The sequence below is a fragment of the Hibiscus syriacus genome, unplaced genomic scaffold (assembly GCF_006381635.1).
Source record: "Hibiscus syriacus cultivar Baekdansim isolate YM2019G1 unplaced genomic scaffold, ASM638163v2 tig00110239_pilon, whole genome shotgun sequence".
NCBI classification, from domain to species: Eukaryota; Viridiplantae; Streptophyta; class Magnoliopsida; order Malvales; family Malvaceae; genus Hibiscus; species Hibiscus syriacus.
Genome location: NW_024062641.1, coordinates 2,315,352 through 2,340,477, shown reverse-complemented (window position 1 = coordinate 2,340,477; position 25,126 = coordinate 2,315,352). Strand labels below are relative to the sequence as shown.

The window sequence follows — 25,126 nt, the reverse complement described above, 5'->3', positions numbered from 1 at the left end:
ACGACGAAGGGGAGGCTGATTGTCAATAAAATTTCATTCAGAGTCAATTTCAAACGAAGGATATTAGACTCGAGACAGCACAAGCTTAACTTCACAGTGAAGGGGCGGCTGACTGTCAACAAACAATTTCCAGAGCCAATTTCAACTTAACGACGGAGGATATTGGAATTGGAACAATACTACCTTCTTGGATTTCAACTTCACAATGAAGGATATCCAATTACCAGGCTCAACTTCACGACGAAGGTGCCACTCACGGTTTCAACTTCACGACGAAGGGAATCGTGCACACAAGCAACATCCATCTCTAGATTGGATTTCAACTTCATGATGAAGGATATCCAACTCAAAGAAGGGTTATCTGTTAACAAATACCTTCAAGTTCGACTACGCTAAGCTCCAAGACACATAATTTGCAGCATATCTCAAGTCAAGAAGGGTTATCTATCATCAAAGGCCTTCGAGTTCGATTACATTCAACTCAGAGGTAAATCAAATTTATAGTATAGCTCAAGGAAAGAAGGGTTATCTGTCAATGAAAATTGTCGAGTTCGATTCCATTCAGCTCGATAACACCTCAATCACACTATTGTCCGACTGCAATCGAGGTTTTCAAGAAGATATGGGTTAGCCGTGCCTAAGTAGTAAGAAGACTTTTTTCCGTCAGCATAGCTTAAGTCGAGAAAAACCCTCTGTCAACGAAGACTTTTCGAGTTCGGTTTCATTCAGCTCGAGAGCATATCAACCACATTGTGGAGTCAAGAGATTACTTTCCAATCGAATTTTTAGCCAAGGTCTTTAAACCGAGAAGAAGACCAAAGTGGACTAATACGAGAAACCACATTCTGATTCAAATCATTTCAAGATGGACTCGACTTCGCGACGGAGGAGCCATCCGCAACTCAATTCGACAGGGAGTTATTCTTCAACTCCACTGAACGAAAATTTGTGTCTTTTTATCTTTGTCTTATTTTTTGTTCCACGAAAAAGGACAAAGAGGGGCAGCTGTAGACACCCATTTTCTTAAAAGATAGAACTAGCAAGAGTTCATCTCCTAAGAGGACTCTTCCACCACCATATCTTTTAAAGCAACAACCACACCAACAAACGTGTAACAACCGAGCAAGGAATCTAGTTGCATTATGATTCTATTGTTAATAGGATTCTAAAAATAGTTAGTTTTTTTTTTCACTATAAATACATATAATCCTCCCCATTTGTAACACACGATTTACATACAAGATACAGAGGAAAGCACGAAAAAATACAAAGGCAAAACTATTGTAAACGATTCGAAAAGGAAATAAAAGGTAGCATCTTTTTTTACATTGATTCGTTCATTTCTCGCATGTACATGTTATTTTTCTTGAGATTTGGTTTGAATAACACAAAGCGTGGGTTGCGTCGATGACCAAAAAGGGGTGAAGTTTCGAAGTTTCGAACCTAGATCTACTCCCGAGGCATGTTTATTTTTTTAAAGTATTTAATATTCCCCCTAAGTCAATCTTAATCTTTAATTTGCCTTGAAATTTACCCTTTAATTTTACTTTTATATTAATTTTGTCCCCTATATATATATATATTTAATTATATTTTATTATTTATTTACTGTATTCCTCTTTTTTTATATTATATTATTTTTATTATATATATCTTATATCATTATATATATGTGTATAGATGTATTAATTTTTCTCTATTTACTATGTATATATTTTTCTTAATATTATATTTTATATGTTTTTATATATTTTTTCTTAATATTCATTTTTTGTTTTTATTTATTTATATATATTATATTTTTACTTTATTTTATTTTTTTATTATTTTTTTCTTAATATCTTGTATATCTTTATTTTTTATTTGTTTTACTTAGTATTATATATTTATTATTTTTTATTTATTTTAGTAAATACTATTTTATATATTCACATTATTTTTATTCTTTTTTAATTTATTTTACTTTTTTTTTTATTTTTTACTCCATTAATTTTTTCCCTTTATCTGTGTCTTTGTTTTTTAACATTTTATTCATTTTGTTTATTTTTATTATTTTATTATTATTTTTTACGTGTTTTGTTATTTTCTATTTTTTTCTTGTTTTATTTATTATTCTCACATTTGCACACTTGCTATCCTAATTCGATTTTATACTCCGCTACGAATTTAACGTTTTTATCTTTTAAGGGTATTAAAATCAATCAATTGTTAGTAATTTGAATCGGATCTGTTAAATTTTAATTTAAATTTCGAATTTTCACAACTAAGACAACCGACAAATTAATTGGTACCGAAAGGGCGGTTCAAGAGTGTTAATCCTTCCTTGACCGTAACCGACTCCGACTCCCGAACCCGACACATTTCTGATAAAAACGCAGATCATGTAAGATGGTGTCCGACCCACCTAAATTCGTTTCAAAATGGTCGGTGGCGACTCCAATCCACATTTTCAAGTCGAAGTCCAATTCCGGGACCCAACTGAAAGACAATTACGACACCCGCTTCTTCATCCAGTGGAGCGACCTCGAATCACACAATTTAACCATTGTAAATCCTCATAAAAGTTCTCGTAAGTCCTTATTGTTCATGTATAGATCAAAGCAGTAGCGAGTTAGTGAAGCTAGCGATATTTGGAAGAATGGGAAGACAACCGAGCCCATGGATTACAAGCCAGCAGAAAAAGGGATGGCCACTGATGATTCTATGACTCCTTTCTCTATCAACGCTGATAGCCTTCCTCATCAGATCCACCTTCGATTCTTGCAGCAACAATTCTAGTAAGAATGTCAGCCACTTCGTCCGGGAAGGGCAAGAAGAAGAAGAAGGGGGCACCTACAATGAAGTTAACCGCAATGATGAAGCACCGACTCCAAATCCTCTCGATTTCATGAAGTCAAAACTCGTTCTCTTAGTCTCCCACGAATTTTCCATTTCCGGTAGGCCTTTATTGTTAATGGAACTGGCATTTTTGCTGAGAGGCGTTGGCGCCGACGTTGTTTGGGTAACTAACCATAAACCAACCGAATCTGATGACATCGTTTACAGTTTAGGACACAAGATGTTGGATCGAGGAGGTAATTCATGATTTTTTTATTTCTTCATTTTATTCCTGTAGACACTCATTTTCGTTCATATGTTTATTTAATATTTTATTTTTGGGTCATTTTTATTTTATTTTATTTATAATATATATATATGTATATATTATATAATTTTGAAAACATTTTGAAAATATATATGATATATAAGTTTTTAAAACATTTTTGAAAACATATATATATTATATAGTTTTTAAAACATTTTGAAAATATATATAATATATAGTTTTTAAAAACATTTTGAAAATATATATAATATATAATTTTTAAAACATTTTTAAAAACATATATGTATCATATAGTTTTTAAAACATTTTGAAATATATATCTATTAGGGATGGCAAACGGGTACAGTTTCGTGGATTTCGCACTGCACCCGCTCCAATTGGGGCGGGGATGGGTATAATTTTAGCGGGTAGTGGGCGGGTGTAGATTTAGAAAGTGATACCCCTCGCGGGTAGTGGGCGGGTAATGGGTTTGAGTCATTACTCGCCCCGCATCCATCCGCCCCGCATCCGTCCGCCCCGCATCCGCCCATCTAGCTAAATATCCATTAAATTTTGGACCATTATGAATTTAGGTGTAATTTTAGAGACTAATTTATAAATTGTAATATTGTATAAGATATAACATGTAATTTAACCAAATATTGTTATTGGGAATATTGTTTGTGCCACAAGAAGTATTTGATATCATTGAGTTGATTGTACCTGTCAAAACTTATTCTGGAATTGTGAATTGTGAATTAGCAAGATACCATATGTTTGGTGTAGATAAACTTATTCTGGAATTTTACCTGTCAAACCTCTTCGTTGAGTATGAACCATTATATACACTCAAAGCTGAAAAGATTTCCAGAGGGTCTCAAGCATAGCACGAATGTATTTTATTGACCACACCTATGAACGTGATGAAGACATTAATAATTTCACCAAATTTATGACTCTGGTTGGAATGATTGTAAATATAAATTCATCTTTACATATCATTGCTTTTCATAAAAGCCAAAACCCGAAACCTCTTCCGTAAAAAAAAAGTTTGTTTTCAGGCGGGTCTAGACGGATACGTCGCTAGTGGGTAGTGGGTGTGGGGATGGATTTGAGAATTTACCCGCGTGGGCGGGTGTGGATTTAAAAATTTGTACCCATCATGGGTGGTGGGCGGGTGGTGGATTGAAAAATATTAGGTGGGTATGGGGATGGGGAAGGGGGTATCCGCACCCGACCCGCCCGTTTGCCATCCCTAATATCTATTATATAGTTTTTAAGACATTTTGAAAACATATATATATTATATAGTTTTTAAAACATTTTAAAAACATTTTAAAAACATATATATATATATATATAGTATATAATTTTTAAAACGTTTTTGTAAAATATATATAATAAATAAGTTTTTAAAACAATTTTTGAAAATATATATTATATAATTTTGAAAATTATTTTTAAACATATATATTATATGGTTTTAAAAATAGTTTTTATTATATTTATTTACTATTATTATTATTTTCTTTTTTTATTATTATTTATTACTTATTATTTTTTTCCTTTTTCTCATTTTGTCCTAGGGACCGGTCCACTAGTCTGGTCCAGTCAGGTTTGGGCTTGACCCAACCCATTATGGTTTAGGGTTTGGGAAACCCTAAAGTAATATCAATCATAGGCAACGCGCAAGTCAGGGGAGCCGTGCAATCAAACACACAACGGTCAGATATTCCGGCCGAGTTTCCTAAGACTGACCCATCCCGGGATGGCCGGCCAACCACGAACAAAGTTAGGCTCGAAAGGTACGGGAACGATCCTGTCATCACCGGAAACAGCCCTGTTGGGGGGCTATATAAATACCAATAGAGGCATCATCGAAGTGGGGAACGAAAAATAATCGGCCAACAAGTAAACCAAAGAACCAACATCAGAGATACGAAGTATCACCAGTCGAAACAGTACACAAAAATTGACAACATCTACACCAAAGAACCGTCTACAAAGGCCACAACAACCATTGAGTGCACATAATCGAAACCAAAATACAACAAATAAATCGAAACCAACAAAAAATAATCCCACACAGAAAACCAGAACAAACCAAGCAAATAAATACACAACATGAAAAAACATAAAAGTAGAAAAAGAGCTCATTCATGTAAAGCTCAAATATTTTCAGACTAAAATATGAAAGGTCCGTAAAGCTGAAGCACGAGAAGCAAATGGGGTACAACTGATTCCAAGGACCAGATTGACAAACAAAGCATGAGACTCCGTCCGAGAGATAAAACAGAGCTCATTCATGTTGCATGCATCTTAGACATATTTAGGTGCATCACATTCATCATTTTAACATACATGATTTTTGCAGCTTTTAGAGTCAGGTTTCGACTTCAGGATGAAGGATACTCGATTCACAAGCACCTTTAAAGAACGATGGTGGTTTCTTAACTCAGCAGTGAGAAGCTACACCTCAACCGACTTGACATATCTACAGATCTCAGAATCAATTTCAGATAAGTTCAAGAACCAATCCATCAAGGAGCAGCATGTTTCCAGATAATGTCTTCAAGCCAGATTTCAATTCCACAACGGAAGATATCTGGCTGTCAGAATTTATCAATGGGTTTTCCTGTAAAAGGGGAGTCATTCAAAGATCGTCTCATTTGGTTTAGACTCGCTCAAAGGAGCCACCTGAAGAATCATGACGGCTTAGACTCGTGAAGGGAAGCCATTTTTTTAAGAAACTATTTGCAGCATAACTCAAGGCTAGAAGGGTTATCTGCCAACAAAAGACCTTCAAGTTTGACTATGCTCGTCCCAAGGTACATCATTTGTAGCATAGCTTAAGTCGAGAAGGGCTATCTGCCATAAAAGGACCTTCGAGTTCGATTACACTCAGGTCCAAGGTATATCATTTGCAGCATAACTTAAGTCGATAAGGGTTATATGCCAACCAAAGACCTTCGAGTTCGACCACGATCAGCTCCAAGGCACATCATTTGCAGCATAACTTAAGTAGATAAGGACTATCTGCCAAAGACCCTCGAGTTCGATTACACTCAGCTTCGAGGGCATATCATTTACAATATAACTCAAGGCTAGAAGGGTTATCTGTCACCAAAAGACATTCGAGTTCGACTACGCTCAGCTCCAAGGCATATCATTTGCAGCATAGCTTAAGTCGAGAAGGGCTATCTGCCAAAGACCCTCGAGTTTGATTACACTCAGCTTCGAGGGAATATCATTTACAACATAACCCAATACTAGAAGGGTTATTTATCACTAAAAGACCTTCAAGTTTGACTACGCTTAGCTCCAAGGCATATCATTTGTAGCATAACTCAAGGCTAGAAGGGTTATCTACCAACAAAAGACCTTCAAGTTTGACCACGCTCAGTTTAGAGGCACCATCGTTTGCAACATAGCTTAAGTCGAGAAGGGCTATCTGCCAAAGACCTTCGAGTTCGATTACACTCAACTCAGAGGTACATCATTTGCAGCATAACTGAAAGCGAGAAGGGTTATCTGTCAAAGACCTTCGAGTTGGATTCCACTTAGCTCAAAGGCACCATCATTTCCAGCATAGCTTAAGTCAAGAAGGGTTATCTGCCAAAGACCTTCGAGTTCGATTCCACTCATCCCGAAGGTACATCATTTACAGCATAACTCAAGGCGAGAAGGGTTATCTGTCAATAAATTGGTCAAGTTCGATTCCATTCAGCTCGATGACTCCTCAATTACACTATTGTCTAGCTATAATCGAGGTTTTCAAGTCGAGAAGAAGACTTGGGTTAGCCGTGCCTTAGTGACAAGAAATTGTTTTCTGGCAGCATAGCTTAAGTCGAGAAAAGCTATATGTCAACGAAGACCTTTCGATTTCGATTTCATTCAGCTCGAGGGCTTGTCAACCGTATGGTGGAGTCCAATAATTACTTTCCAGACATATTTTTAAACCAAGATCTTTAAACCGAGAAGAAGACCGAAGTTGACTACAAGTTGGCAACGAGAAGCCACGTTCCAATTCAAAGTCCGAACTATGGCTTCAATTCCATATCATTTCAAGATGGACTCAACTTCGCGACGGAGGAGCCATCCGTAACCCAATTCGACAGGGAGTTATTCTTTAATTCCACCGAACGAAAATTTATGTCTTTTTTATTCCTCGAAAAATAGGACAAAAAGAGGTAGCTGTAGACACTCATTTTCGTCCATATATTTATTTTTTATTTTATTTTTAGGTCATTTTTATTTTATTTAATTTATAATATATATATGTATATATAATATAATTTTGAAAACATTTTGAAAATATATATGATGTATAAGTTTTTAAAACATTTTTGAAAACATATACATATATATTATATAGTTTTTAAAACATTTTGAAAATATGTATAATATATAGTTTTTAAAAACATTTTGAAAATATATATAATATATAGTTTTTAAAACATTTTTAAAAACATGTATATATCATATAGTTTTTAAAACATTTTAAATTTTTTTATATATTATATAGTTTTTAAATAATTTTGAAAACATATATATATTATATAGTTTTTAAAACATTTTAAAATATATATATATATATATATATATAATTTTTAAAATGTTTTTGTAAAATATATATAATATATAAGTTTTTAAAACAATTTTTGAAAATATATATTATATAGTTTTGAAAATTATTTTTTAAACACATATATTATATAGTTTTAAAAATGTTTTTTATTATATTAATTTACTATTATTATTATTTTCTTTTTTTCTTTTTTCTTTTTTCTTTTTTATTACATATTATTTTTTTTCTTGTTTTGTCCTAGGGACCGATCCACTAGTCTGGTCTAGTCATATTTGGGCCTCACTTAACATGTTAAGGTTTAGGGTTTGCGAAACCCTAAAGAGATATTAGTCACATGCACCGTGCAAGTCAGGGGAACCATGAAGTCAAGCACGCAACGGTCAAATGTTCCGGCCGAGATTCCTGGGACTGACCCATCTCGGGATGGCCGACCAACCACGAGCAATGTTAGGCCTGAAATGTACGAGAACGATCCCGTCATCATCGGAAACAGTCCTGTTGGGGGGCTATATAAATACCAACAGAGGCATCATCGAATGGGGGAATAAAAAACAATCGGCCAACAAGTAAACCAAACAACCACATCAACAGAGATATGAAGTATCACCAGTCGAAACAATACCAAAAAATCGACAGCATCTACACCAAAGAACCGACCACAAAGGTCACAACAACCATTGAGTGCACATAATCGAACCCAAAATATAGCAGATAAATCGAAACAAACAACAAATAATCCCACACAGAAAACCAGAACAAACCAAGCAAATAATTACACAGCACGAAAAAACAGAAGACAAACATCAAAACCGAAGGAGGCTCGTCGGGAAAGTGAGAAGCCATCACAAAAGGTAAGGAAATCGAAGATCTCGGCTTAGATCTACGTCGATTGGGTTATCTTTAGGGGAAACGGGCTCCGGATCTGGTATCGGGGAGGTGAGGAGAGCAAGGTAGGAGAGTTTGATGTTTCGCCCACCGACAGATAGGCCACGCGACGGTAGCTGACGTTCGACCAAGGGATGGGGAGTTGAGAGCATCTGACGAGAGTAACAGAGGCTTTTTGAGAGAAATGTGAGAAATGAGGATATTTGGGCAAATAATTGGATTTTATACTAGCCCGTTATGCCAACCCGACCCGCGCGCGCGACCTGATCCAACTCCCAGGTCCGCGTGTTTTGTTTTGAAAAAGGGTAAATCATGTTTTCAGTCCCTCTTTCTTTGTAATCATTTATTATGATCCTTAATTTGAATTCATTCCTGATTTTTTCTTTTAATTTCGTCCCCAAATTTTATTTTCTTTTAAAGTGGTTTTTTATGTTTTTTTTTATTTTAATTTTGTATATTTTTTATTTATTTTTCCCTAATATATATATATATATACATTTACTATTATTATTATTATTATTATTATTATTTTCTTATTTTTTTATCTTATTATATATATATTTTTTATAATTGTATTTAATATTTTTATTATTATTTTTTCCTTTTTTTGATTATCTTTATTTATTTATTTATTTTAATTTCATTTTTTTAATATTTGTTTCCTTTCTTTTGATTCATTTAGTATTTATTCATGTATTTATTTATTCCCTCTAACATCTTTACAGAAATCTCAACTAATCAAAGGTAAATAATTCGAACCGAATTTTTAAATTCAATTTTCGCAATTAAAGACAACCGATAAGTTAATTGGTATCGAAAGGGCAGTTCAAGGGTGTTAATCCTTCCTTGACCGTAACCGACTCCCGAACCCGACACGTTTCTGGTAAAACGCAGATCAGGTAAGATGGTGTCTTATCTACCTAAATATATTTTTAAACAATTGGTGGTAACTCTAACCCAATTCATTCACGTCGAAGCCCAATTCCGGACCTAACCGAAAGACGGGCGCGACAGCTTGGTGACTCCGATGGGGACAGGTATATGAGTCAGGCCAGAATTGATTTTCGGTTGTCTTTTTATATGAAAATAGTAAGTTTAAATTTAAATTTATTTATTCAATTCTAATTAATTACCTTTGATTATTTTTCAAATAAATAGTTATACTAACATTTTTTTTAATGATTTCAGATTTTCAAAGTTTTTCCATCTAAGGCTCTATACCCGAGCTCTGAACCCTATTTAAGTGGGGGTGAAAGCGACGCCTTCGTGAGAATTTATTCTCCGCACAGGCCTAGCAAGTAGCCTTCGGGATTCATATACCTTATGTCTTCGTGTGAATTTATTCACCGCATAGGCATAAGGGAATGTATCATCTCGAGTTTAACTTAGTCCACATAAGCTTGTAATGGGCTTAGGACTAAGGGTCTGGTAAGCCCGAGGGGGCACCAGCGAGAAGAACTCGGGTACCTTTTTAGAACCTAAACCGGGAGAGTACAGGGAATTAGAGCCCACCCCAAAACCTCATTGCAAACCCTAGGCTGCTTGGTTTTTATTTCCTGCTTTATTTTCTGTTCAAAACATGTGAACTAGAAATGTATGCGGTTAGGACTAGTTCAAAATTAACATGCGGCATAGAGATTATGTCCGGGTAGGAATAATAAGCATGTGGGGTAGGACTTTTATTTTTATGTTTGTTTTTTATTATTTTCACCTCACTAACTTTTCTTTATTTTTATTTTATTTTATTTTATTTTCATCTTTTGCATCATTCATTTAAAAGAGGTGTTGATCCACCAAAAACGTTTTTGTTAAACATGAATAATCTGCATTAATGGATAAAGTGGTTATAATACAAAGAGATGAAAAGCTCAGAAGTCAGTCGAGGTCAAAGAATACTCGGAGGCAAATGTTGCAGGGGTAAGACGAAGAAAATGTTATTGATCCGGACGATCATTTCGAAAACTACGAGAACAAGATAGTGAAAACCCTAGCTAAGTTGGAGACCATTATTGACGAATTCAAGCCGATAAACTTCGGATGAAGGGCTCCAATGGTACTTTCGTTAGAAACAAGCTCGGTAGAGAGTGAAAGTCGGAGATGCAGTCCGTCGAGACCTTTTTTGGGGGGGGGGCAAGCAGCTCGTCACAAACACAAGCTTAGCCAAAGGAGCTGGAACGATTCGATAGGATATTTAACCGGTAGAAAGACGGAAGATAAATCAACTTGTCATGGGCTGTTCGGGATCTATACCATCAAAAAGTTTTTTTTCTCTTCAGACGTAACACTTTTATCCCAATAAGGATTATTTCTAATAACAAACACATTTTTTTGGATCAATGCCTCGAACATTGCATGCATTATGCATCTAGACATATTTTGCATTTTGTTACTTTTATTTACATTCGCATTAACTAACAAAAGCATGTCTCATAAAAAGGAACACATATTGGATACACCACCTCAAGCATTGGACACACCCCATCCGTATAACACCCGTCTGAAAAAGAAGAAGATGGAATCAAGAATCAAGAAAATCGAGGAGAACATGGCAAAATTGCAGAAAGAACTTGAAGATAAGATAAACCAGAGTAGTCTGAGAACTTTGAATATAATCATGAATAACCAAGAGTCTTTGGTTGATTAGATCGTTGCCAAGTTAGTTGGCCTACAACAGACCAGTGCACCTCGGGCAGGTTCACCGGAAGGGGTAACTATACCACCTACCCCACAAGTGGTTGTCTCACCTGAAATCTTACTGGAACTTCGAGGGGACTCATCTGCCATAAAAGTGAAGCCCTCATCCTTTGTATTTAACCCTGAGAACAATCTAGGTTATTAACATATACCGGATTCAGACGAAGAGGACAAATCAAAGAAGATGGATTAGAAAATCAAGCAATCGGAGGACCAAATGAAGGTAGTCAAAAGAGACCATGACTACCATGAAGTCGATGCCGTAGAACTCAGTCTAGTACCAGCCTTAGTTCTTCCTCTAAAATTCAAGTCCCCAGAATTCGAGAAGTTTGACGGGAACAGTTGTTCATCCACTCACATTATCATGTTATGCCGAAAGATGACAAGATATGGTGGAAACGACCAACTCCTGATCCACTGCTTCCAGGAAAGCCTGTCAGGCTCAACCATCCGGTGGTACAACCATCTAAGCCGATCAAATATCAAGACCTGGAAAGACCTGGCCAAGTGATTTATAGAACAATACAAGCATGTCAATGACATAAGGCCAGATCGAGTTATGCTACAAAGCATGGAAAATAAGCATAATGAGAGTTTCAGGCAATAAGCACAAAAATGGAGATATTTGGTTGTACATGTTCATCCACATTTGGATGAAAATGAAACCCAAAAGCTTTTCGTACAGACCCTGAAGGCTCCGTACTTCAAACACTTGGTTGCGATTACATCAGGGAGCTTTTCAGACTTGGTTATAGCCAAAGAAAATGATCGAGTCGGCCAAAAAGCAAGGCAAAATTAAGGATGGGGAGGCCAGTAAGAAACCTCTTATGCGAGAGCGGGATGGGGAGATTAACAACATTAACCATACCAGTAAAGGTGTTACAATCTCCAAACCGAAATCAATTATAGCTATACCATCAGGTACTTCTAAACAAGATTCCAGAGAATAGAGGAGGGAAAGGAAACATTTTGACCATATTCCCATGACCTACAAAGAGCTTTACCAGTAATTTCTTGACACCTATATAGTGTCACCATACCTGGTGGAACCCATGAAGCCCCCATACCCCAAGTGGTATGATAAGAATGCTCATTGTGAATATCACGGCGATGTCCCAGGGCACACAATTGAACTGTTACGCATTCAAGAGAGTCGTACAGAAGATGCGTAACCAGAACTGGATCGACTTCAATAACTTGGGGGCATCCAAGTGAGGGAGATCATTTCATCATTTGAGGAATTCTGTTTGATTTTTTTTTTCATTTTTTCTCAAGTTTTTGTAAGGACTTTTAAATAAATTTATGTTACTTTAAAGATGTTAAGCAATGAATCACATTTGCAAACTTGTAATTTCTTTGAATATCATCTGAATTAAGAAACTCTGTAAATGGTTCAAAGTTACAGATCTTTGACAAAGTAACATGATTTAGAACAAGGACTTTGACCTTACCCAGAATATACACTCAAACACCGTACCTTGCTCTTGCAATTAACCAATATAACATTTTCCTTTCATAAGGTGCGAACAACATGGGGCATCATTTGCATATTCCAATTACTATACTTTTTGTTTAAGACGTTCAATGATGATCATTATCTTTACAGATGGAATAGTCGAGTAAGTGAATCTAGTTTAGGTCAGTTGCTTGAAAATTGAACTCTAAAGATGAAATTTTTGGCTTTCAACAACACCTAGACTATAACAGGTTCTTCTTGACAATCTTAAGAAATTAAATTCGTAAAACTGAGCTATTCCACAAAGGCAATTGGTTATAGAGGAAACTTGAAAGCCCTGGCCTTATGAGTAGATTATGTTCAAACCATGACATTGCTCAAACACTTGGCAATTTGGTGTTTGCTCCACTGCTATTGTCCGGCCGAAGATTTTATGATGAGATGAACCCTTCAGTTAACTTGATAAAACTGATTATAATGTTAAGTTGTCCCTCTAAAGCAATTGGTTAAACGTCCCGGCTTTATGGATTCAGCTAGATAGATAATGGTAAATTAAATCAAATTTATCTAAGCAAGAAATTTTCGGTAAAGATGGACTAAGGGAGTTAAGGAACACCAGTTATAGTCAACTCCACACGAGCACTCAGGAATTTCATTTTTAGACCGATATTTTTGCACTACCTTTGTTAGAGGAGCTTACAAAACTTGAACAAATAAAAGATTTTAGAGGACTGAAATAAAAGGTCTAGTAATTGATCATGCTAGTTGCGTCATTTTGTCTGCACCCAATTAAAATGCCAAACCAAAAAAAGTATGTTGCGATATTTCAAAAAAATGACATTTTGGGTGATTGAAACCTTAGAAAGGAGGTCAACCTAAAGCCAACTCATCCATTTGAACATTTGTCAAAGAGCTGTAACTCTGAAAGCATTAAAAGAGCTATTGATTCATTTAATATACTTTGAACTCATGTTTATAATTTGATTCAATTGCGAAAAATATTTTACAGAATTTTTATTCTTTTCCCTTCTAAAACAAGAAAAAGTAGAAAAATATTTTCAAACAGGACAATCTCAAATATGAAAGATCTGTAAAGCTGAAGCTCGAGAAGTAAATGGGGCACAATTGATTCCAAGGACCAGATTGGCAAAAAAAGCACGAGACTCCGTCCGAGAGATAAAACAGAGCTCATTCATGTTGCATGCATCTTAGACATATTTAGGTGCATCACATTCATCATTTCAACATAGATGATTTTTGTAGATTTTAGAGTCAGGGTTCAACTTCAGGATGAAGGATACTCGATTCGCAAGCGCCTTTAAAGAATGATGGTGGTTGCTTAACTCAGCAGTGAGAAGCTACACCTCAACCGACTTGACATATCTACAGATCTTAGAATCAATTTCAGATAAGTTCGAGAACCAATCCATCAATGAGCAGCATATTTCTAGTTAATGGCTTCAAGCCATATTTCAATTCCATAACGGAAGATATCTGGTTGTCAGAATTTATCAGTGGACTTTCCCGTAAAAGGGGAGTCATTCAGAGATCGTCTCATTTGGTTTAGACTCGCTCAAAGGAGCCACCTGAAGAATCATGACGGCTTAGACTCGTGAAGGGAAGCCATTTTTTAAGGAACTATTTGTAGCATAACTCAAGGCTAGAAGGGTTATCTGCCAACAAAAGACCTTCGAGTTTGACTACGCTCATCCCCAAGGCACATCATTTGCAGCATAACTTAAGTCGAGAAGCACTATCTGTCATCCAAAGACCTTCGAGTTCGATTACACTCAGCTCCAAAGTATATCATTTACATCATAACTTAAGTCAAGAAAGGTTATCTGCCAACCCAAGACCTTTGAGTTTGACTACGATCAGCTCCAAGGCACATCATTTGCAGCATAGCTTAAGTCGAGAAGGGCTATCTACCAAAGACCCTCGAGTTCAATTACACTCAGCTTTGAGGGCACATCATTTACAACATAACTCAAGCCTAGAAGAGTTATCTGTCACCAAAAGACCTTCGAGTTCGACTACGCTCAACTCCAAGGCATATCATTTGCAACATAACTTAAGTTGAGAAGGGTTATCTGCCAAAGACCCTCGAGTTCGATTACACTCAGCTTCGAGGGCACATCATTTACAACATAACCCAATGCTAGAAGGGTTATTTATCACCAAAAGACCTTCGAGTTCGACTAAGCTCAGCTCCAAGGCATATCATTTGAAGTATAACTCAAGGCTAGAAGGGTTATCTACTAACAAAAGACCTTTGAGTTTGACCACACTCAGCTCAGAGGCACCATTATTTGCAGGATAGCTTAAGTCGAGAAGGGCTATCTGCCAAAGACCTTCGAGTTCGATTACACTCAGCTCAGAGACACATCATTTATAGCATAACTCAAGGAGAGAAGGGTTATCTGCCAAAGACCTTCGAGTTCAATTCCACTTAGCTCAAAGGCACCATCATTTGCAGCATAGCTTAAGTCGAGAAGGGTTATCTGCCAAAGACCTTCGAGTTCGATTCCACTCAACCCGAAGGCACATCATTTACAACATAGCTCAAGGAAAGAAAGGCTATCTGTCAATAAATTGGTCGAGTTCAATTCTATTCAGCTCGATGACACCTCAATTACACTACTGTCCGGCTACAATCGAGGTTTTCAAGTCGAGAAGAAGACCTGGGTTAACCGTGCCTTAGTGATAAGAAACTGTTTTCTGGCAGCATAACTTAAGACGAGAAAAGCTATATGTTAACGAAGACCTAATCCATATCATTTCAAGATGGACTCGACTTCACGACAAAGGAGCCATGCGCAACCCAATTCGACAGGGAGTTATTCTTCAACTCCACCGAACAAAAATTTGTGTCTTTTTTATCTTTGTCCTATTTTTCGTTCCACGAAAAATGACAAAGAGGGACAGTTGTAGACACTCATTTTCGTCCATATGTTTATTTTTTATTTTATTTTTGGGTCATTTTTATTTTATTTTATTTATAATATATATATTTATATATTATATAATTTTGAAAACATTTTGAAAATATATATGATATATAAGTTTTTAAAATATTTTTGAAAACATATATATATTATATAGTTTTTAAAACATTTTGAAAATATGTATAATATACAGTTTTTAAAAACATTTTGAAAATATATAAAATATATAGTTTTTAAAACATTTTTAAAAACATATATATATCATATAGTTTTTAAAACATTATATATATATATATATATATATATATATATATATATATATATATATATATATTATAGTTTTTAAAACATTTGAAACATATATATATTATATAGATTTTAAAACATTTTAAAAACATATATATATATATATATATATATAAATTTTAAAACGTTTTTGTAAAATATATATAATATATAAGTTTTTAAAATAATTTTTGAAAATATATATTATATAGTTTTGAAAATTTTAAACACATATATTATATAGTTTTAAAAATGTTTTTTATTATATTTATTTACTATTATTATTATTTTCTTTTTTTTATTATTATTTATTACTTATTATTATTTATCTTTTTTCTCGTTTTGTCCCATGGATCGGTCCACTAGTCTGGTACAAACAGGTTTGGGCATGACCCAACCCGTTAAGGTTTAGGGTTTAAGAAGCCCTAAAGTGATATTAGTCACAGGCACCGTGCAAGTCAGGGGAGCCGTGCAGTCAAGCATGCGACGGTCAGATGTTTCGGCCGAGAATCCTAGGACTGAGCCATCCTAGGATGATCGGCTAACCACAAATAACGTTAGGTCCGAAAGGTACGGGAATGATCCCGTCATCACCGGAAACAACCTTGTTGGGGGGCTATATAAATACCAACAGAGGCATCATCGAAGGGGGGAACGAAAAACAATCGGCCAACAAGTAAACCAAAGAACCACATCAACAGAGATATGGAGTATCACCAGTCGAAACAGTACCCAAAAATCAACAACATCTACACCAAAGAACCGACCACAAAGGCCACAACAACCATTGAGTGCACATAATCGAACCCAAAATACATCAGATAAATCGAAACCAACAACAAATAATCCCACACAGAAAACCAGAACAAACCAAGCAAATAAATACACAGCACGAAAAAATAGAAGACAAACATCAAAACCGAAGGAGGCTCGTCGGGAAAGTGAGAAGCCATCGCAAAAGGTAAGGAAGCCGAAGATCTCGGCTTAGATCTACGTCGATTGGGTTATCTTTAGGGGAAACGGGCTCCGGATCGTCGGGAAGTGAGAAGCCATCGCAAAAGGTAAGGAAGCCGAAGATCTCGGCTTAGATCTACGTCGATTGGGTTATCTTTAGGGGAAACGGGCTCCGGATCTGGTATCGGGGTAGTGAGGAGAGCAAGGTAGGAGAGTTTGATGTTTCGGCCACCAGCGGATAGGCCACGCGACGGTGGCCGACGTTCGACCAGGGGATGGGGAGTTGAGAGCATTTGATGAGAGTGAGAGAGGCTTTTTGAGAGAAATGTGAGAAATGAGGATATATGGGCAAATAATTGGATTTTATACTAGCCCGTTATGCCAACCCAACTCGCGCGCGCGACTCGATCCAACTCCCAGGTCCGCCTGTTTGGTTTTGAAAAAGGGTAAATCATGTTTTCAGTCCCTCTTTCTTTGTAATCATTTATTATGATCCTTAATTCGAATTCATTCCTGATTTTTTCTTTTAATTTTCCCCCAAAATTTATTTTCTTTTAAAGTGGTCTTTTTCTATGTTTATTTTATTTTATTTTAATTTTGTATATTTTTTTTATTTTTCCCCTCATATATATATATATATATATATATATATATTTACTATTATTATTATTATTCACTTCGTATTTTTTATCTTAACTTATATATATTTTTTATTATTTTATTTAATATTTTTATTATTATTTTTTCCTTTTTTTATTATATTTATTATATTTATTTATTTATTTTAATTTCATTTTAATTTCATTTTTTTAATATTTTTTCCTTTCTTTTGATTCATTTAGTATTTATTCATGTATTTATTTATTCCCTCTAACATTTTTAGAGAAATCTCAACTAATCAAAGGTAAATAATTCGAACCGAATTTTTAAATTTCAATTTTCGCAATTAAAGACAACCGATAAATTAATTGGTACTGAAAGGGCGGTTCAAGTGTGCTAATCCTTCATTGACCGTAACAGACTCCCGAACCCGACACGTTTCTGGTAAAACGCATATCAAGTAAGATGGTGTCCGATCTACCTAAATATTTTTTAAAACGATCGGTGGCGACTCTAACCCAATTCATTCACGTCGAAGCCCAATTCCGGACCCAACCGAAATACGGCCACGACAATTCCTTCTTCGATACAAATGTTGTGCTAAGCTTTTGGGTTTTTTCTATTGTCAGGTTTCCTCTGCCAGAGGTCAAGAAGCTGTGGACACTGCTCTTAAGGCTGATTTGGTAATTTTGAATACCGCAGTTGCTGCAAAGTGGCTGGATGCTGTTCTTAAAGAAAATGCTGATGTTCTTCCAAATGTTCTCTGGTGGATTCATGAAATGCGAGGACATCACTTCAAACTAGAATATGTTAAGCACCTCCCTTTTGTTGGAGGTGCCATGATTGATTCACGTATCACAACACTTTACTGGAAAAACCGGACAAAGGAACGATTACGGTAATGGTTTTTATACTATCTACTACAAGTTTCAAGATATTGTATGCTAATGTTAGCGCTACAGTTACAATGTGTGTGAGATATGTGGATTGTAGGATTTGCATACACCTATTGACTCCGTAACTTAAATCTGCGTTCCACTTTATTTTTAGCTGTTTTGGTTGTTTGATCTAATTTTACAAATTATTTTACAGGATTAAAATGCCTGAAACATATGTTGTTCACTTGGGAAATAGCAAGGAACTAATGGAAGTGGCTGAAAATAAAGTTGCCAAGAGGATTCTCCGTGAGCATGTTCGTGAATCTCTTGGAGTGCGAAGTGAAGATCTAGTCTTTGCTCTTATAAATAGTATGTATTCTTTGTATGCATTATGAATCAAACACATACTTGCAATGGTTCCTTAGTGATTAAAATCCTAGTTTGATTTTGTGGTCTAAAGTTGAAAATAGTTAATACGTGGACGAAGGTTTCTGATCTGAATCCTAGTTTGATTGCGGTTCAAAGTAGTACTTGTTGCCTTTCTGAGAATTAATTGCGTGGATAATATTAATATCCAATCATCTTCTTACCCGCGTAGAAATATTTCCAGCAACTTTGTTTCCATAAGTCCATTATTTCTTCATTTTTAATGAGTTTCTGGATGAGTATTTTCAATAGAATTGTTGTTTATATTTTAGAACTTTGATCAGTTGCCAATTTCTTCCTCCATTTTCCTTGGTACAACATCTCATGTTGTCTTTTGTTCATGTTCTTGTAAATAATTTTGTGCTCTTTCTCGAATCTGAGCAGTTAGATTATGCAGAAGCAGAATGTTGTGAGATGCTGTTATAGTTTATGTTCCTCTGTTATGCTTCTAGCCTGCTTTACTAATTGAACCTCTTCTGAGAACCAACAGGTGTTTCCCGAGGGAAGGGTCAGGACCTTTTTCTTCGTTCATTTCATGAAAGTTTGAAGTTGATCCAAGAGAGAAAGCTACAGGTGCCAGCAATTCATGCAGTGATAGTGGGAAGTGACATGAACGCTCAGACAAGTTTGAAATGGAACAGCGTAAATAATATTCAGGGTCGAGTGCACTTTGTTAATAAACCCTGACTGTGGCTCGCTATCTGGCTTCTATTGATGTTCTTGTTCAAAATTCTCAGGTATTATCTGAATAAACAATGTTGTTTATCTGTGTTGCAAACTTTACTGGTTGTGGTACCGTTGACTCATATTATTATGTACTATATAGCTTTCACTCTTGTTCCCATTGTCTGAAATCATTAAAATATCATGCCTTGGTTTTTCTTTGCTGCCTAAGCTTACAAGTTGCTATCACATTTAGGCTCGGGGAGAGTGTTTCGGAAAGATAACAATAGAAGCTATGGCCTTTAAGCTTCCTGTGCTGGTATGCCCTGTGGTATTTAATAGGATTTTCTTCTTTTCGCAATCTAATACTTTTCGTTCTTTTTCATTTTAGCACAGAAATGTAATCACTTTTATTTTCTTTAATTGGTTACAATATTATTCAAGGCACTGCAGCCGGTGGCACCACGGAGATAGTGGTAAGCGGGACAACAGGCTTCTTGCATCCTGCTGGCAAAGAAGGCATGATGCCCCTCGCAAATAACATTGTGAAACTAGCAACAAGTGTAGAGAAGAGGCTGACAATGGGGAAGAAAGGATATGAAAGGGTGAAAGAAAGGTTTTTAGAGCATCACATGTCGGAAAGAATCGCTAAGGTTCTGAGGGAAGTACTGCAGAAGGCAAAGCGCCACTCTGATTCTTAAAAAACTTTGCCGCAGTTCAGTGCTTTCATCATCCAGTAGTACCTTTCAACATTCTGCAGTTGTCACTCTTAAATTGGTACCATTTTCAAGTGCAGTAGACATTCATGCTATGGTACCATTTTTCATTCTTTTTACGTTTAAGTAATATTCGTTTATACAATGAGGGTTGTAATCAAGATACAGAAAAAAAGTACTTTCGACTTAAATTAGCTCGATTCAAAATTCAAAATTCCAAATATACTGTTACATATTGCGAGTTTACGATTCCTTCCATCATACTTTTTCTAGTATACTTGAGTTGAGTTGTAAACTCGAGGTCATCCGTCATAGGTGGTCAGGATAAGTTTGTATGGGAATTCGACTTTAATGGACAATGTTCTACTCGAGAACCGCATATTTACTCGCACAAGTAGTGTGACTCTCATGCTAACTCCAATACAGGTGTGATTCCTTGGAAGAAATTGTGAAAAGTTACAGCTTTGTTGTATGCTTCTGCACTTTTCATGAAAGATTTTGAGTCCATGCCTTGCAGTGCAAACTGAGTTAAATCGGAGAGGTCTCAAGGTTAACACAGTCCATCCCTTATGAGAACACGAAGCTGAAGATATGGAGAGTTTATACCTTGAAATTGTGGTTAAAAACAAAATGATTTACCATGTAGAAAGGGATTGAACCATCTACTATATCTTGCTTCTTGCATTCAGCTAAAAGTTTTATTTGAAGAGGAGTATTTAGATTATTTCTGTTAATACCTTGTCTATTTCTTCATTTTAATAAAACTCTTAGTTACAACTTAAAAAGCAAAAATGATTTGTATAAATTGTACACGGCAATTTTAATTAAGCGTTTTTAATTTCTTTTATTTGTAATGCAAATTTTTATGATTTGTAAAATGTTTCCCTAAAATTATAATTATAATTATAATTATATTTATATTTATTTTTAATTATTATTTAAAAATATCAAAGATATATTTAAACATAGTTACGAAATCTAACAAAATATTATCCATTCATTTCAACATATCGTATATATTTTTAATAATAGTTGAAAGTGTTTAACGGTGCCCTGTATATTTTACAATAAAATCTAAAATCTAATGTCTCTTTTATAACTTTTTGAAATTATAATATTTAATTTTTTTTAATTTTATCTTGAAATATAATATTTATATATACATTTTAAATTAATTGCTTAAAACTATCATATTAAAAGAAATTCCAAAGTAGATGAACTGTTAATTTAGAGGATGTAAGATGTTTTAATTGTGATCTTGAATTGTTAATTTGGAAGATGTAAGATATTTATTGTTAATGTTTACATACATACATATGTTATATACTCGTAGAGATTACAAACAGCCGCCAGCTTGAACAACCCCTTATTCAAGAAACCTTGGAAAGCCCAAACGCAAAGGTTTCGTCAAAATCAAACCCCTTCCAACTCCGACCAGAGATTGAGACAATGAGCGACGGAGAAGACGCCGTACGACGCCGTAATGCTGTTGCGGAGTACCGCAAGAAACTGCTTCAACAAAAAGAGTATGAATCTAGGGTTCGAGCAGGTTTCCTCCCGCCTCATCTCATAATCCAGACCATCTAACCCTAATTGGGATCACTTTTCTCTTTCCATTGGGCATCGTTTTATTTGCGTTTGAGCTGTTATTATTATTTTTATTTACGATTTACGATTTAGGGTTTTGCCTCCTCTCCCGGTTATATCAGCACCTTTTTTTATTTTATTTTGCAAATAGTGCTGCTTTGGAAGTTCAATTCATTTGTACTGACAGCTTGAGTAGTTACAATTTGGCGACAGACTTTATACTTTGGTTGAGCTGTAATAGATAACTACTTGGTTTTTAACTGAAATTATGTTTTTCAATGTCTTCGACTTGGGCTGCTGATTTGTTTATGTTATTGATGAAATTGAATTTTTTTCTAATAAAGGAGGAAGAAGAAACAAAAGAAAAGAATGATTGTAGCCTTTGGTTACTTGAGATGTATTAATTGTTTGAAGATCAATTATTTATCTTATTAATATAGCGCATGTGTAACTTGGTTTTTGACTTGTTTGAATGTTTAGCTAGGGAGAATCTGAGAGCTGCTAAGAAGGAGTTTAACAAAACAGAAGATGATTTGAAGTCTCTTCAGAGTGTCGGACAGATCATTGGAGAAGTTCTCAGGCCTCTTGATAATGAACGCTGTAACTACTTTTCCCCTCTCTCTTCTAGTGTTGATGTCAATACATTACTATTAGTCCAAGTAGCTAAGTATCTTCCATATTTGCATTCAGATTGTTTAATGTTTATATAATTATTCTGATTTATAAAATTGCACAGTCTGGCATCAGAGTTTTTGCATTTGAATTTTAGGCTGTTTTTCATTTCATTTTTTTTAGAATTGATTGTAACTATAAAATTGGATGATTATATGACTTTCCAGTGATTGTTAAAGCAAGCAGTGGCCCTCGTTATGTGGTTGGTTGCCGCAGCAAAGTTGACAAGGAGAAGCTAACTTCAGGAACTAGAGTAGTTCTTGATATGACAACACTTACAATAATGCGGGCCCTTCCACGTGAGGTAAATATCGGCATCCTAATTAATTCAATTGTATTCATGATATGAAAGCAAGTTTTCTTTGCAGATATCTGACATTATGTTACATCTTTGGCTTACAGGTTGATCCGGTTGTTTACAATATGTTGCACGAAGACCCTGGTAATGTCAGCTATTCGGCTGTTGGTGGTTTATCTGATCAAATTCGAGAGCTGAGGGAATCTATTGAGCTCCCTCTAATGAATCCTGAACTTTTCCTTCGAGTTGGGATTAAACCTCCCAAGGTGATTATTGCTCCTTGTGCCCATTGATTCCTGAATTTCAGTGGGTATGCTTTTGTGTATGTTGACAGGTGAAGCATGCTGTGGTGAAGTGATATATTGTTGATGATCATCTTAATTTTCTTGTTTTCTTTGCAGGGTGTCCTCCTCTATGGACCTCCTGGTACGGGCAAGACTTTGCTAGCCAGAGCAATAGCAAGTAATATTGATGCTAACTTCTTAAAGGTCGGTAATTTTGTACCTGCGACTTACCTTGGTGGTTTTCTCATCCTGTCCTTGAATGCTTGCATTATACCTTTTTCATTTGAATTCAGGTTGTTTCAAGTGCAATAATTGACAAATACATAGGAGAAAGTGCAAGGCTGATACGAGAAATGTTTGGATATGCACGTGATCACCAAGTGAGAGCCTGGAGTTATGAATGGCTGCTTTTATGCTTCTTTGTATCTGTTAATGCCATTCTTATGTTTGTTTCATTTTTTTTTTCAGCCTTGCATCATCTTTATGGATGAGATTGATGCCATTGGAGGGCGCCGTTTCAGTGAGGGAACAAGTGCTGACCGTGAAATACAGAGAACACTGATGGAGTTACTTAACCAGCTTGATGGATTTGATTCACTCGGGAAGGTACACAATCTAAAGCAGATATTCTACATGCCATAGTTTATATAATTTTTATATTTTGTATGGTTTAGCTCACTACGAGGGTAAAGAGTGACGTATCCTGTTAGCTTGCTTTTGTAAAACTTCTTAGTGCCTTTGGTCATTGTTTTATCCAGTGTGGTTTATATTCCATTTTACCTACTGCTGCATTAAAACATCTCTTTTATGATTCTTAGAAAACAGGCCTACCACTTGATATTATCAAGTGTGTGCCTGGGGGGTTAATTATATGTTCCTTTTTCTAAAAATACATTAAAGCATTTATGAACTGGAGCTCAAATTTCTCTTGTTGCATCCTTCATTGCTGCCTGTTACTCAGGTTTGTTTTTATGTTTTCAAACCCAAAATCAATTATCAATTTAAAATTGTTTCATGTAGGTTAAAATGATCATGGCTACAAACAGACCTGATGTTCTAGATCCTGCACTTCTTCGCCCTGGACGGTTGGACCGAAAGATAGAGATTCCATTGCCAAATGAGCAATCAAGAATGGAAATCCTCAAGATTCATGCCGCTGGCATTGCCAAGCATGGTGAAATTGACTATGAGGCTGTTGTTAAACTTGCTGAGGTTAGTCAAAAGTGTGGCTTGTTTCTTTTTCATGGCTGTAACTAATATGATTTTTGTAACCATTGCTGTAGGGCTTTAATGGTGCTGATCTACGAAATGTTTGCACGGAAGCCGGAATGTCAGCAATCCGTGCAGAACGCGATTATGTCATCCATGAAGATTTCATGAAGGTACCGTATATATAACCATGAAATTTGGAAGATTGTTATTTCATTTGGCTTATGTGCACTAGAACTATCTGGAATGGATAATTGCAAAAAAATTCGATTAACTGCTAATGATGTGGGCTTGCTTCTCTGTGTGTTTAAATCGCAGGCGGTAAGAAAGTTGAATGAAGCCAAGAAACTGGAATCAAGTGCACATTACAGTAGTGATTTTGGGAAAGAATAGTGATTCTGTTGTTGAGGCAGGGCATTATGTTTTCTATAAATTCCGAGTGTTGTGTTTTAGTTACCACTACCTTCATGACAAAAGGGCTGCGCATAATGCATATGCAAAATTATGGCTTATTTATCCAAATATCATCTTTTGCATGTTTATTTTCTGAAATACTCATCTCATTTATAAATTCTGCTACAGACAGAAAGCATGTTTTTTAAAATTATTTTCAGTAAAATGTGTTTTTCTATTCAATTATGTCACCTTAGGAAGGTATTATTGGTTGAATTTTTTATTTTTTTATTTAAGTAGTTTTAGTTAAATATATTTCTGGTATTAATGTATTGTAGACTTGTTGGTTGGTTATTATTTTTTAATTTTCTTTTTAGAACATATAATTTATTTTTAAATTTAATTTAATAAGTATTATTTCATTATAACTTGTTTTACAACATTTATTTTATCTTATTTACTCTTTTTCTTTTAAAATATTTTAATAAATGTTATTATATTATAAAAT

General features: G+C 35.3%; 1 protein-coding gene and 1 pseudogene across 1 annotated transcript; both read left to right on the top strand.

Moving 5' to 3' along the window:
• LOC120114668 overlaps positions 1-20,160 on the top strand; it is a 29,952-nt pseudogene extending 9,792 nt beyond the window's left edge.
• A 1,347-nt stretch (positions 20,161-21,507) lies between these two features.
• On the top strand, positions 21,508-24,747 carry LOC120114703 (26S proteasome regulatory subunit S10B homolog B-like). Its single transcript, XM_039135524.1, has 10 exons — positions 21,508-21,724; positions 22,243-22,362; positions 22,602-22,738; positions 22,837-22,998; positions 23,134-23,220; positions 23,310-23,396; positions 23,485-23,622; positions 24,037-24,228; positions 24,300-24,398; positions 24,544-24,747. The coding sequence occupies exons 1-10, from the start codon at positions 21,625-21,627 to the stop codon at positions 24,616-24,618; spliced, it is 1,197 nt and encodes a 398-aa protein (XP_038991455.1). The 5' UTR covers positions 21,508-21,624; the 3' UTR covers positions 24,619-24,747.
• Positions 24,748-25,126: the final 379 nt, after the last annotated feature.